Source organism: Poeciliopsis prolifica, unplaced genomic scaffold (genome assembly GCF_027474105.1).
Source record: "Poeciliopsis prolifica strain line A6 unplaced genomic scaffold, Auburn_PproV2 SCAFFOLD100, whole genome shotgun sequence".
NCBI classification, from domain to species: Eukaryota; Metazoa; Chordata; class Actinopteri; order Cyprinodontiformes; family Poeciliidae; genus Poeciliopsis; species Poeciliopsis prolifica.
This window is the reverse complement of record NW_026562475.1, coordinates 391,652-405,806: the sequence shown is the minus strand read 5'-3', so window position 1 is coordinate 405,806 and position 14,155 is coordinate 391,652. Positions and strand designations below refer to the sequence as shown.

General features: G+C 39.2%; 1 protein-coding gene across 1 annotated transcript in view; it reads left to right on the top strand.

The window, feature by feature from the left end:
• epas1b (endothelial PAS domain protein 1b) overlaps positions 1-12,818 on the top strand; it is a 77,256-nt gene extending 64,438 nt beyond the window's left edge. The window contains exons 8-16 of the mRNA XM_055023417.1: positions 564-711; positions 800-1,008; positions 1,115-1,353; positions 1,664-1,777; positions 3,918-4,402; positions 5,409-5,505; positions 7,068-7,155; positions 7,239-7,406; positions 7,760-12,818. Of these exons, the coding sequence (XP_054879392.1) occupies positions 564-711; positions 800-1,008; positions 1,115-1,353; positions 1,664-1,777; positions 3,918-4,402; positions 5,409-5,505; positions 7,068-7,155; positions 7,239-7,406; positions 7,760-7,911 (1,700 nt within the window). The 3' untranslated portion in view covers positions 7,912-12,818. The remainder of the gene's footprint in view (positions 1-563; positions 712-799; positions 1,009-1,114; positions 1,354-1,663; positions 1,778-3,917; positions 4,403-5,408; positions 5,506-7,067; positions 7,156-7,238; positions 7,407-7,759) is intronic.
• Positions 12,819-14,155: the final 1,337 nt, after the last annotated feature.

Sequence of the window (14,155 nt, the reverse complement as noted above, 5' to 3'; positions counted from 1 at the left end):
AGCCATGGTCCTGAAGGTGCTGCAGACCTGAGGCATTTCCTTCAGGCCAGATGATTCCAGCTGATAGCTGATAAACAGGCATTTGCTGAAGTTAATAATTTGAATCAAAATGTTGCTCTGGTCAGAGAAAATCCAAATACAATCTGTGGTCAATGTGACAGAAAACACTAAACGTCACCATGACCACACCATCCTCATCATAAAAAAAGACCTGGGGACTTTTTTCAGCCAGAACAGAGAAGATGATTAGAGCTTAGAGGAAGATAAATGGAGATAAATGCATCAAAATGGTAGGAAAACTTGTTAGTCTTCTAAAACGTTTATTCTAGGGCAGAGCTTCATCTTCTGGGAAGAGAAGGACCTAACATCCAGGCAGAGCTACAGGGAACAGTTTAGATTGAAACGTAGCTGAGAACTGGCCTGATCTAAATCCAGTCTGAAATCTTTGACAAGATTTTTCAAACAATTTATTTGGAGCTGCAGTTCTGTAGCTGAATATAAATCAGTTGTGGCGTTGAACATGAGTCGCTCATAACTATATATTTCCACTTTTTCCTTGGCAGTGTGCAGCAAGGGTCAGGCTGTGAGCGGTCAGTACCGTATGCTGGCCAAGAATGGTGGCTACATCTGGGTGGAAACTCGGGGAACTGTCATTTACAACAGCCGCAACTCTCAGCCTCAGTGCATCGTGTGCATCAACTACGTCCTAAGGTCGTGAAGACTTTCTGAGCAAAATGCCTGGAAGAGCTTGTTGTTCTCTGACTCCTAGAAGCTCACTATTTGTTTTCACATGGTGCAGTGACGTGGAGGAGAAGTCGGTCATTTTCTCCTTGGAGCAGATGGAGGCGCTGTTCAAGCCACCAAACATGAGCAGCTTCTTCACCACTGAAGGAGCCAGCGAGCCACCGTTATCAGGAGCTTCCCTCTACAAGAAGTTCAAGACAGAGCCGGAAGATTTGGTTCAGCTGGCTCCGACTCCTGGAGACACCATCATCTCCCTCGATTTCGGTCAGTTTGGACCTCTAAAAATGTTCTGGAAATCTTTTGTGATGTTTTTGCTCTTGAAAGAGACACTTCTGTTTGTTTGACTTTTGTTTTTGACTCTTCGCCTTAGATTGCACTGAGTTTGAGGAGTCCCAGCAGCCGGCACCTTTGACCTCAGTGTCTTCTTCACCCATCCCCCTTCCTGGATCTCCGTGTTGGACAATCGAGAGCCAAAAGCTGGCTTCTGTGGCTACAGCTCAGACCCTGGCTCTAGCTCCTGGGGACGCACCTAACGGAGCCAGGGCGTTCACCGTGCAACAGAAACCTCCACCGGGCAGCACCACACCGAGCCTCAGCAGCTGCTCCACGGTGAGGAGGAGTAGGATCAGGAGAAAGGTTGAGAAGCCGCATTGTTCTGTTGAATGGTTTAATTAGGCCGTCACTGGTTGATAGAGTTTATGTCCTGGTTCATTCTGTCTGTGTTCAGTGAGATTGGTCAAAGCAGACAAAGTGTGTGAGAATATTGGGGGTGGAAGTTTAGATGGATCAGGCCGTTAGCTTTCAATGGAGTCTTTGTCATGACAAATCTTCTGCTCCTTCTTTTCTCTCATGTCTTTTACCTCTTTGTCCATTCTTCCGGCTTGTCCACTCGTCTCATTTTGCCGTTTTCCGTCTGCAGCCCAGCAGCCCAGGTGACTACTACAGCTCAGTGGAGAGTGACCTGAGGGTGGAGCTCACTGAGAAGCTGTTTGCTCTGGAGGCTGAGGGAAACGACAGCACTGCACATACAGAGGTACATCTCATCATATCCAGCAGGAACCAAAGATCCACTTCAGGGTTTAACTACAGACGTCAAGGCAGAATTATTCCATTTCTGTGTTGTAATGCTAGAAAGTATTCAAGACACTTTTAAAAACATTTTAGAAATCTCTGTTGGTGTGCAATTAACTAGTTGAGAATTTTAACTATCAATAATCAAATTTAGCTTACAATTAAGAAAATGAAAAATAGATGAGTTGATTTTATTAGTCTCCCATAGGAGAAATTTTCCTTGGAAGCAAGGAAAAATCTGCAATACAACAATTAAAGTCCATGAAAAAAGACAGTAACCATGTATATATACATAAAAACAAAACAAAAATACATAAAACACAAATGTCTGATTGGCAGTACATCCCCACAGCTATTTCCATTCACATACAATACATCCTCTGCATACTACTCTTGATCATCGTCTGGACCTCCCGTTACTCTGTCCAGGCTCTGTTAGTCTGCCGTTTATCACGTTAATGGATAGTGGTACAGATGAATGTTTCCGACGGTCATATTTGCACAGGGGAACCCTGAACCTTCTCCCAGAGTTCATAAGAACATATTCTGATGCGAGCACATGTGACCCATCAGACAAGATAGGTCACATCTTGTCTGATGGGACAAGATGTGCTTGCCTGACGGTAGCCTATTCAAACAGGTGCTGTGGAGAAGATAGTGTTGATAATCTTGCTTTGCCATCTTCACCAGACTTTGAACTCGAGTCCATAATTTAACAGTAAGATTTCCAGACCATCCAGTGATGCCATCTCTAAGAATAGACTCAACGGTTGCCCTATAAAAGATCAACATCATCATTTTAGAAACGCCACACAATCGAAGTCGTATAAGAAAATGAGATGCTGGTGAACCTTTGCATACACATTTGTCACTCAGCTCAGATCGCCATCTATATACAAACTTAAATATTTAAAAGATGTGACATGTTTGATGGAGCAGCCATGTATGGCTATAGGACTCTGATCACTGATTGATTTAGGATCCAGAAATAATTCAAACGTTTTTGAGGTGTTTATCTGTAGGCAGTTAGTTAGGTGTGAGGCTGCAAAGCAGATGCTAACTTTAGCATAATTAGCAGCTTTTTCCTCTCCCGCTGAGCCATTTTGTTGTTAAAAATAAATCTAAAGAATATGTAAATGGTCCAAATGACAAAAATGGGAAACGTTTGTTCTAAGTTGAGAATGTTTTAAGATGCTTTAAAGGACAGAGTTATAGATAGATTTTACTGAAGGTAAACCTTGTAAAACATGAATACAGCAGAGCCCAGATATTCTTGACGGTTTGGGACAACAGTCACCTGTGAATAACTAAAATCCAAAAATCCTTCATTACTGACTTTTTTTAGCTATTCCTTATCTGCCCCATCAGTACAGTAAAGACATGTAAATATGTGACAATATTTACTACTATTCTATTTCCCCATGCATGGATACTGTTACAGCATTAGCTCAATAAGATGACATTACTGTTGGGGTTTACCATCTTTCTATTACATACTCCACATAAAGATGAGATCTAAATAAACCTGTGCTACACATAAATGTAACAGCAAAATTATTCTTAAATCATTTCTTTTTTTTATCTTAATGCACTTCCAAATTCTGCCAGATGAACAATATAAAACCAGTAGAATCTTCTGTCAACTTATCTCAGCTTTATTACTCAACTTTGTCTGATAAGAACCCTAAGCACCAGGAATTAGTTTGTTCAGGAGCTATTTTCTGTTTTACTTCAAGAGCAGAACAGGATGTCAGACACCAGACAAAGTCATCCTGGCAGACTTTGACTAGAAATGCTGCAGAGATTTAATGTCAGTAAATTTTCTGGCTCAACATCTTGTAAAATGAAGTTCTTAATCCACTAATAATTAGCAAACTCTACTAACTCAAACTCATGCAATTTGAAGTAATCCATTGCTACTTAATGCAGTTTGCTCACTGTCAAATTGTTATGGGATTTCCTTAATCAAAATATTTTCTGTATCAGTTTGTATTTGTATTAACATGTCATTTTTTGCTGTTGATGTTTTAGTTGAGCTGACAGCTGTTGCCTTCCGCCGTTACTGTTCGTGTTGATTATTTTGTTTGTTTCTTCTTTTGCAGGAGGACTTGAGTGACTTGGATTTGGAGACTCTGGCCCCTTACATCCCAATGGACGGAGAGGACTTCCAACTCAATCCAATCATTCCGGAGACGGAGCCCCTGGAAGCGGCTCAAACGGGCTCTCTAGGGAGCCTGAGCAACCTTAGCATCCACCAGAGCTGCAATAATGTAGCCAGCCTCTTCCAACCTCTCACTGCCTCCCCTCAGCCTCAGAACCGCTACCAACCGCAAGCATCCTGGGCCACGGGTGGGAGGAGAGGTGCCATGGAAACGCGACAAAGGCCATGCATGATGCCCCCCATACGGAGCCTCCCTTTCCGAGGCCTGGCTGGCACACCGCTGTCTTCCATGCAGTGGCCTCCAGACCCAATAATAACCTATCAACAGCAGCAACATCTGCCGAAGGCCTGTCTGATTGACAACATATTGGGCGAAGAGCAGCCGTCCTGCCAGCAGAACATATCACACCAAGTACACAAACAGAGGTGAGGTTGCATCAGAGCACCCTTCATTAAAGCCGCAATGTTTAACTTTCATTAAAAAAATGTTTTTTAGATATTTTTTAGTTATCTTCTTGTTGTGACAGTATAAGATGGGTAATCTGTGAAAAATCTTAGCTTCTCTCTGTGCAGAAAGACAACACATGGTTAGAAAAGGCCAGTCAGAGCCAGGAGGCGGGTCTTAGCACTGCCAATCATGCTCTTGCTCAAAACCCTGCCTCTGCAGCTGGCTTTCCACAACATAGCCTGGCTAGTTAGCATATTAAGGCTAGTTAGCATAGCAACTCATGTTTTCCTGGAACAGAGAGTTGTTTCTACAGTGACAGCAGCATATATGGGGTTGATTGACCAGATGAAGCTCCTCCTACTGGCTTTGATTGCTTGTTTTTGGTGGGGAGCTGTGTTTCTGGAGATGACAGTAGGAGCTCACAGAGGAGGTGGAAGAGATTGATGTTTTCACAAATTACTCACATTAAACTGTCACAACAAGGTGACAGTTTTCACAAATATGGTAAAATCATATTTTTGTGGGGCTTGCTTTGGTGGCGCAAGGGGTTATCACGCCCCATATTTGGAGGCCTCAGTCCTCGCCGTGGACGTCGCGGGTTCGACTCCCAGGCCCAGCGACCTTTGCCACTGGGCCTGTCAGCCTACTGTCAAAAACCACGAGCCATTAGCGCCGCTAAAAACTCTTTGGGGAAAAAACAAAATCATATTTTTGTAAAAGTTACTAACGACAGCTTTAAGGGGTTTACACCGTGTTCCAAAATGTTATGAAAATTGGATTTAAGTGTCATAAAGATTTTGTTTTTGTTCCATTAAATTTTTAGATGATATGTCTCAATTACCATACTTAATTTCAGAGACCTATGCTTATTAGATCGTCAGCTTATTATAGTTTGCCAGCTGACCTCAATTGAAGGAAATCTACATAATAAAGAAGAAACCTCTGTAATTGTTCATCAATATTTCTATTTATTGGTTTGTAAAGGTCCATTGATAATTTTGTGGAAGCCTACAAAGACCTGGATCCAGCAAGTGTGGCCATGAAGAACAGCATCAAACGTTCTTTCAACCAGATGGCGCTGGTGAGTTTTCCCTATAGACTAATGCTCTCATCAGTTTAATGGCCAATTTTTGATTTTATCCAATCACTTTTTCTTCAACAACTATAACTGCCAGCTTTCAGAGCCTTTTTTAGATGCTCTGAGTGGTCATTATTCAAGGCCCATTTTTACATGGATTCAGTGTGTAGATTAAACTGTGGGAGACAATGTTCACATCAAACAGTTTTACAGTGAATCCTTGCTATAGCGTGGTTCACCTTTCGCGGTTTCACTGCTTTGTGGATTTTTTGTACAGTTTTTTTTTCTTTTTTTTTCCACAGTGCATTATATTCTGCATCCTGATTGGCTAAACAGTCTCTCCGTTTCATGTCTACCTGTGTGTCAACAACGTTGCGGATTAATATGCCAAAAGGCAGAGGAAGATGCTAAAGTTAAACTTTTGGACATGCTACTCAAACATAATCGATGGCGACATGTCAGTTTATCAGAATCTTTTTGTCCAGAAGAAAAAAAAAGCGACAATAGGTACCTCTAACTATGTTCTTCTCTTGAAAAACACACCTGCACCGCAGAGCTTAGAAGAAAAAAACATGTTACAAAGGATGCAGCGGCTCAGTCAGAAATACATGAGTCATTATCTGTCCTACTGTACTTTGTATATTTTTTTCATAATTATTTTTCATTTTCTCCCGTTATAATCCAATGACTCGGGTCGCGGTGGGGCGGTGCTGATCTCCGCAGCTTGAAGCCTTCAGTTCGGTATTGATGATTAAAATGATTTTACAGTACAGTAGTTATTTGTAAAAATAAAAATAAAGATCGTTTATACAGTACTTTTATTAGTTAAACAAATGCTTGGGTTTAGCTGTTCGGTTTCAATGTATTTATAATAATTGTAAAAAATAAAAAATAAAGCTTACTTCTTCACGGATTTCGCCTATCACGGGTTCTTTTTGGAATGCAACCCCCACGAAAAACGAGGGTTCACTGTATATGCAACGAGTTGATGATGTTGAGAGTCAGACGCAGGAGCCATAGTATGACTGCTGCTGTCTGGAAACATGGCTAAGAGCCGAAAAGCCATGTGGATTGTGGGAAATGAGGAAATTTGTGAACTATGAACTCTTACATTTGAAGCTTTCAATGTTGTCAGGAAAAGGAGATTCATGCGCTTAATGACCAATTTGCCATAAGTATTTGTTGAATTCATAGGTGCCAGCTGGGGTGGGAACAGGGATGGCAAGGCTCTCTGCCCAGGTATCAACTGTCACCCTCTGTTACCCTAGTTGATCAGCCCCTGGCCTATACCTGGCCAATTTAAGTACAGACAAGTGGGAAATTCTGTTTTTTACATTCAATTAAAAATCATTGAAGTACAAATGACCATCTTTTACTATTGCTCCTTTTACAAAAATCCTGATTTTGAGAGCTAAAACTAGGATATCGACTACAAACTTTTATTTTTTTGCTCCAGGTCTGTGCATGTCTTTAAGAGCTGAAAAGATTTGAGCAGCTTGTACATTTAACATTTTTGTTTGATCATTAGAAGGATGGATGGCCTCACTGCACTTTTTGCTTTTCAGGGCGAAAGAAAGCTGACGGATGCCATAAGGAAGAAGATGAGGGGCTATGGCTGCATGGACCGCTCCCTTAGTGCAGGGTCACTCACAGGTATCTTTCTGTGTTTGTTTTTTCACTCACCTGGTTGTTCCAAACATTTACGAGTCTTACTGTTAACTTGTGTCTCTTTTCAGAGTCGGCGATGATGGGATGGATGATTCCAGGCATCGGACCCCCGTTCCCCGCCTCGCTGCAACAACACAGGACGTCACGGTATCCAGGGGACGGAAATAGTGGACCAAACGAAAAACCCTTTTCCAGAAAGAGCTGCAGCAACATGGAATATAACCTGATGTCTTCAGGTATAAATGTACTATGCTACATGAACTCTGTAGTACTGCTTGGTCAATCAAATAAGCACTGTTCTTTCATATATTTTATGATACAGGACATTCATACTGACTTCAAAAAAGAGGTGAAATAGTTGAAACCTGCAGAACCCTGTTTGTATTAACAGTTGATTATGCATTTCCACACGAGATTGTGTTTATCCTAATTTAAATCTCAGGATCTTATAACTGATGGCACATTCCTGCTGTGTTTGAAGCAATTCTTGCTAATGTTTCCACCTGAAACCTCCATCTGAAGTGACCAAAAGCATCGGCAAGATGTTGAGACTTCCCTTGCCAACATTTTTGTTTATATTCTCTTCCAGGCATAGCGAGTCGTTTGCTGGGCCCTTCGTTTGAGCCCTCCTGCTTGCCACAGCTGACCCGCTATGACTGCGAGGTCAACGTCCCACTGCAGGGCAACCTCCACCTCCTCCAGGGCTGTGACCTGCTGCAAGCCCTGGACCAGAGCACCTAAAGTTTGCCCCTTTTCACCGACTCAAACCCACCATAAAGCCTGGCTATCTATCACCTCTGAGTCTCAGCCTGCAGTCCATGACTTCTGCCTGTTCTCTGCCTGTTCTGAACTGTTGGGGCCAACTTCAGAGCCCTGAGACGAAGCTACTTGTAGAGCACAGTATCCATGACCACATCCTGCTTTACTCAGCCCAACACCCTTCTTCCTGCCCTGCCTCTAGTTCTCAGCATAAACTAAAACATGCTGTATAATTCTAGGCCCAAGCTACATTCATGTTTTTTTCATCTTAAAATACTGCGGCATAAACTGGACGCAGGCTGAGTGGAAGAGCAACCAACCAACACCAAACGGGTCAGCATGGGAAGGAGAAAAAGGTCAATGCTGGTATTTAACAGATTATATCATGTTACTCTCACTTACGTTGTGTATTAAAGTTTTGTCAGGATGTCTGGAACTGCAGCTGCAGTCCCAGGCCTGCCTTCTCTTCGTGTAGCTTTGAGAAGAACATATTCTCCTCACCACACATTGTGCTCTTTTGTTGTTTTTGTTGACAGACTTTAACCTTTCTCACCAGCTTGCATTGTCTTCGAGTTCAGGCACCGTAACACAAAATGGTCACAGCGTTAGACCTCTATTAAATCTACTTTATATTTTTTTACTTTAGCCTTCATCGGTCTGTACTGACGTGATTCCTTCTACTTTTATTAACCAAATTGAATATCTTAATGTAAGTGATGCAACACTGCTGTAGTAAGACTAGCCTTCTCGTGTATTTTGGGTTCTTACTCAGCCAGCTAGTAGATTCTTCTGTTTGTTTCTCATAGTGATAAAATTACATACACGTTAAATATTAGACATTTCTCTCTTATATAAGATTATTTTGATTGTGTTTGTGTTAATCTAGAATAGCATCCGAAATAACAACAGGGTATTTTTTTCTTATTGTGCCAATTTTATTCACCAAACTTTCAGCTTACAAATAATAATTGTATTTGCACAAGTTTTTACATGAGACAAAAAAGCAGCAGTGACATGCACATATTACTGAGGAGGGCAGAGAAATACAGATTTGTTTTTATATTTCATGATTCTCAAATAATTAAATCCACATGACTATAAATCCATTACAAGTCAGAGATATCTTCCTATCTTCCTTTTGTTTTGTTCATAAACTTTCCGTTGCTTGTGGACATTCATTAGGGAGCAAAGACAACATACCAAAACTGAGTTTTTATTTTAAATTAAGACAAAATGATAAAACAGCTTCTGGCACTTTGTGTTTGCTATGATGGTTGCTTGCATTACATAGCTAGCTAGCTAGCTAGTTAGCTCTTATTTCATGGGTTGGTGAATCGACTCCGGGTTAGTTCATTCATTCAAATGTTCCAGATGGTTGTTGTCGCAGCCTGTATGAACAGACGACATGTCTTTGTATAAAATATGGTTTTCTTTGTAGAAACTTCTGACATCACTGAGTTTTCCTGTTAGCTGCATACTTACTAATCTGATAAATGTCCTTTTTTAAATTTTATTCCAAGCTATTAATCACTCGAAGTTAATCAATCTAAAATTGGACAATAGCAATCAATTTGTTTGTGCATCTTTTGCTATGAGTTTCCAATATATATTTTTAAATCACTTGACTGAAAAAACAAAAGATCAGTAAATAATTTTCACCTAAAGCATTAAATTTAAGTTTTAAGGTTTTGTTTTTTTAGGTTTGAAATGTTATGAAAACTGATCTTTTTTTATGGTTTGATGTTTTGTGTTCAATCAGCTTAGTTCAAAAGTAAAAGACTTACTTTGCAATTGCATGACAGATAGGTGTGAAAGGAATACAGAAGTAGAACTTTTTAGTTTTTGTTTTCCAAATACTGAAAAAGAATGAACAAATATAATTGTGGAAAAAGCAGTTTTCTGCATGAGGAAAAGGTATGAATAGAAGGAATGTGAGATTGTAAAAGAATTTAAAGGTGTTTTTGACAATTACTCAGGTTAATCAGAGGGTGTGTGGAGGGACTGAAATGGGCATCATGGCCAATCAGGAAGGCACTTTAACCATGTAGAAATGTTTGAGGGTTTTATGGGTTCGGCTTGTAGAAAAAAAGTCACAGTTTCTGTCAAAGTTTTAGAGCACTGATGCCAGCCCATGACTTCTGTGCTCACCGCTGTGCAAACCAGACAGAGGAAGAAGAAAATAACAGATTTTTCACATTAAAAGTGAACGTTGTAAAAAAGCAGCAGCTTGTGACAAGAGAGTTGATATATTTCACAGCTATTGGACAAGGGCAGTTCCTGTTTTATTCTCACCAGAGTGGCTGCCAACACCAGAGAGCTATGTTACAGAATATTATTATCCCTCATAAGTTCATTTCCACCTTGATGTCAGTATGCCTTCAGTTAAACGTATTTCTCTCCTTTTTTCTGTATTTTTCTGCATCTCATTGTCTGTTTCCGAAGCTAATGTCTTTGTGTGGTGACGACTTTTAAAGTGTTGATCTTTGTACACATACACGTTATGTATTTAAAATTAGAACTAATGTTGAATATGGTGTTTTTAATGTTTAATGTGTCCTGGTACTTTGTCCTCAGTCACCCCTCTTTCCAAAGATTCTGTTTAGGTAAGAACTCTCTTTTGGCCAATTCCTGTCGTCCCGTTTCCTTGTTGTGGTGTTGGGCCCCACCTTTTCCCTCCTTCACCTGTTTTCTTTCCTCTCTTTTATTCTGAAATATCTGTTGAATCTGTTGGCTGGCCAGTACTGTTGTTGTTCTTACTTTCACACAAAAAAGAGGAAAAAAAACAGATCAGAGTAAAAATGTTGAATATGTGTTTTCTAAGTTTCACTTTTCAGATATGTAGCAATTTAAATATTGTAAGGACGGTGAAGTTGCCACATAACTTCACAGTTTTCAAGTCACTTCTATAAAATAATGGTGCTTCATTGACCATGTATGTCATTTTTAGAACTTTCCAAGTTTTGGACCGACCAACACAGAAGTTTTTTGATGTTCTCCTTATTGTTGTTTTTTTTTGTTGTTGTTGTTGTTGTTGTTGTTGTAATTAGTATTATTTGAACACATACAATGTGCCTTATCATGACATTATGTATTGAGTTCACCCTTCAAGTGCACAGTTTCCTCCCTCCAAAAAGTCGACTAAATCCTTCAGCTTCCACAGTTGCTAATTAACAAATAACTTTTAAAATATTTTTGATAACTCTGCTCCAACAAAATATTTGTGAAACAACAGTTGCCTTATTGTTGTTAGCATGGGCCGGTTATCGCTACCAGCTAAAAATTTTCAAAAGGACTGGAGATTCAAGTGAGATATTTGTAAAGTGGCAACCTGCAGGCTAGCCAGATTATCAGGTTAGTGTTGTTCATAAGGAGCAGAAGAGACCCAAAGGGCTTATTAACAGCTCTTTGGGATGTTAATAAGCTTTTATTTCCCAATTATCAAATGTTATGATAATTGGGAAATATAAGCCAGTATCACACATGTTATTGCAGATTTTATGCTGCAAAAATAACCTCATCTTACTTCAGAGTAAATAAAACTATGTTCTGTTCAATGCTACTAATGTGAATTTCATTTATATCACACGCATCTGAGGAACAAAATGGAAGACACATATTCACCATTTCAAATTAACACACTTCCTGTTTGTGGTCAGGTTTGGTCAAAACTAAATACAATAAACCAAAAAAAAATCTAAGTACCCCATCATGTAAACATAAATGCAACCTTCAGGTGTTATGATTTTATTTTTAAGCATTGGTGGTACCATTCTGTGTCTGATGTAGGCCAACCCCCAAATAAGAGCAAGATTAACCTTCCTCTGTGTTTTCACACATTCGCCTAAAATAATTACTTCTACAAAACATGAGAATCGTTTTAACACATTCAAGTTTTTCCGCTTAGTAAATCAATTATTTTTGTCCACACACAATCTTGTTCTGTGAGTCCATTTATATTTAGGGCAAGAACACAATTTTCTTTCTAATCAAATAAGATGTTCCTTGTCTTTCAAAGTGGAAAAAAAGTCATATCCGTTCCTGGAATTATGTATAGAATTGTGTATAGAACGTAGAATTTTTGAATTACTCAAATAGGTTTCCAGTAAAAAAAAAAAGACAAAAAAAAAAAGCACCTTACTAAATATTTGTTAAGATGTTAGTTGTTGGAAATAAAAGTGCAATATTGTCTAATCACTAAGTTGAAGTTTGTGGAGACCAAAGAGAGACGACTGACAGGAAACTAGCATGGTGAATGAAAATCAAACAAGAACAAGCCCTGTGATGGATTCTGTTCTTCAAGCAGTTCTTCACATTAAAATCACATCAAAACAAAGAGCTGCACTACTATATGTGGAGAGGTTTGGCCAAACAGAAGTTAAATTAGAACGTTTCCCTTGAGGAGAAATCCCCCTCCCATGTAGATGAGCTTCTGCTCCTACAATTTCAACCAGAAACAAAGATTTGAGAAAATTTGATCTCAGAAAACAGAAAGACAGCAGTTTTATGATTAGAAATGCAAAAAAAAAATTTTTTTTTTAAAGTGTGGGAAGCAAATGCTTTGGAATGTAAAATAGACAAGACATTGGCATTGTATTTAACTCAACATACTGTGCTCCTTGAAGGGTTTTCCCTAAAAAGTGACAAATGGATGTGGCATGAAGCCTTCCTCTTCCACCATTTCTTAATCGTTTTTCTTCTCTCTGGGATCCATGTCCAACTACTTGTTTTCTGCTATTGTCATACCATATATGTGAGGTAATTCAGATACATTTTAATATGCTAAATTTCATAATCTTATATTATCATTATTACTATATGGGGACTTTAACCCAGTAAGAAGTTTGTGTTTCTGCACTGATATCTTATTAAAGCATACTGATCTTACCTAACAGAGACTCAGGGTGTTTATTGGACAATTTAGTTTGAATTGATGTTCTACATGTTGTTTTATCATTAAAAAGTCAATTGTAATAAAATGTATTATCTTGACACAAGTTTTTTTGACTTTGTAAAAGTTGGGCTGGTTGACCTTTCACCTCTGAAAACATTTATTGATATCTTAAAATGATAGTGGCACAAATTAAAATGTTTGCAGCACAAATATTTGATGCCAATTTCATTTGATTTAAAGAAAGTGGAGGAGAGATTGGGAAAGGAGGAGGGCTATAGAGGTGTGTGGTGGAGTGCATAACTTCACTCTGGTGTTTCTCCAGAGGTGTGGATACTTTTTCAACAAACCCAGTTTGCAATTGTTGGCCAGTGTTGGATGTTACAGTTGCATTTCACTTTGAGAACAAAAATAGATACACATCTAAGGAAGAAAAGGCAAAACAGCATCAGAGGACTATGGTGATTGTAACCAAAGAGCAAAAAGTCTTGCTATGAGCAGCCGTGCCAACACATCCTGATGAGGCTTATCAGCTTGAAGTCACTCTGCTCTTATGTGTCTTCATCACTTCTTCCTTCCTCTGTAGGAAGACAGGAACCCAGTGTTTTTTACACACACACACACACACACACACACACACACACACACACACACACACACACACACACACAAAACAAGCATGTAGCCCATTCAAAGCGAAGCACAGGTAAACATCACACAAACGCACACTCCTTTGTTCCAGCTTTTTCAAAACTCTTTTGTTTCCCTCAAGCAGGGAGTCAGAAAAACATGGTGGAGGTAAAAAAAAAAAAAAAACTGGGAGGAACCGGCGACTCGGCTGACCAGCTTCCTCTAGTTTCGGGTTTCCGAGGCAACTCTTTTTCTGACGGGCTGCTGCAGAACAATTCATGCCACACCAAAATTTCTAAAAACTCCCATACTCACCACATGCCTACCGTGAGGTTTAGAAATGTGATGAAGTGTTTAGTTTCTGTAAACATGTCACGTGTCAAACGTCTGTATCTGCATGTGACGGAGCCACAGGTGGGCAGATGCATCTGAATTATGAAAAAGAAACATCAACACGACAAACAGAAAATTATGATTTGTCTTATATATTAGAAGAAAAAAAATAAAACAAAAATGTGTTTTTCTTCATGTGGTTTGATTTTATTAGTATTATTTTTATAAACTTTTTAAGAAAATAGAAAAGACTTTAGATTAATCTTAGGAAGAAATGTGAGCAACAACAATCCATGACTCAAACTTGGCAAAAATATTTTCATGTTTTTATCACATTAAATCACAAACCTCAATGCATTTACCTCAGCTTTTATG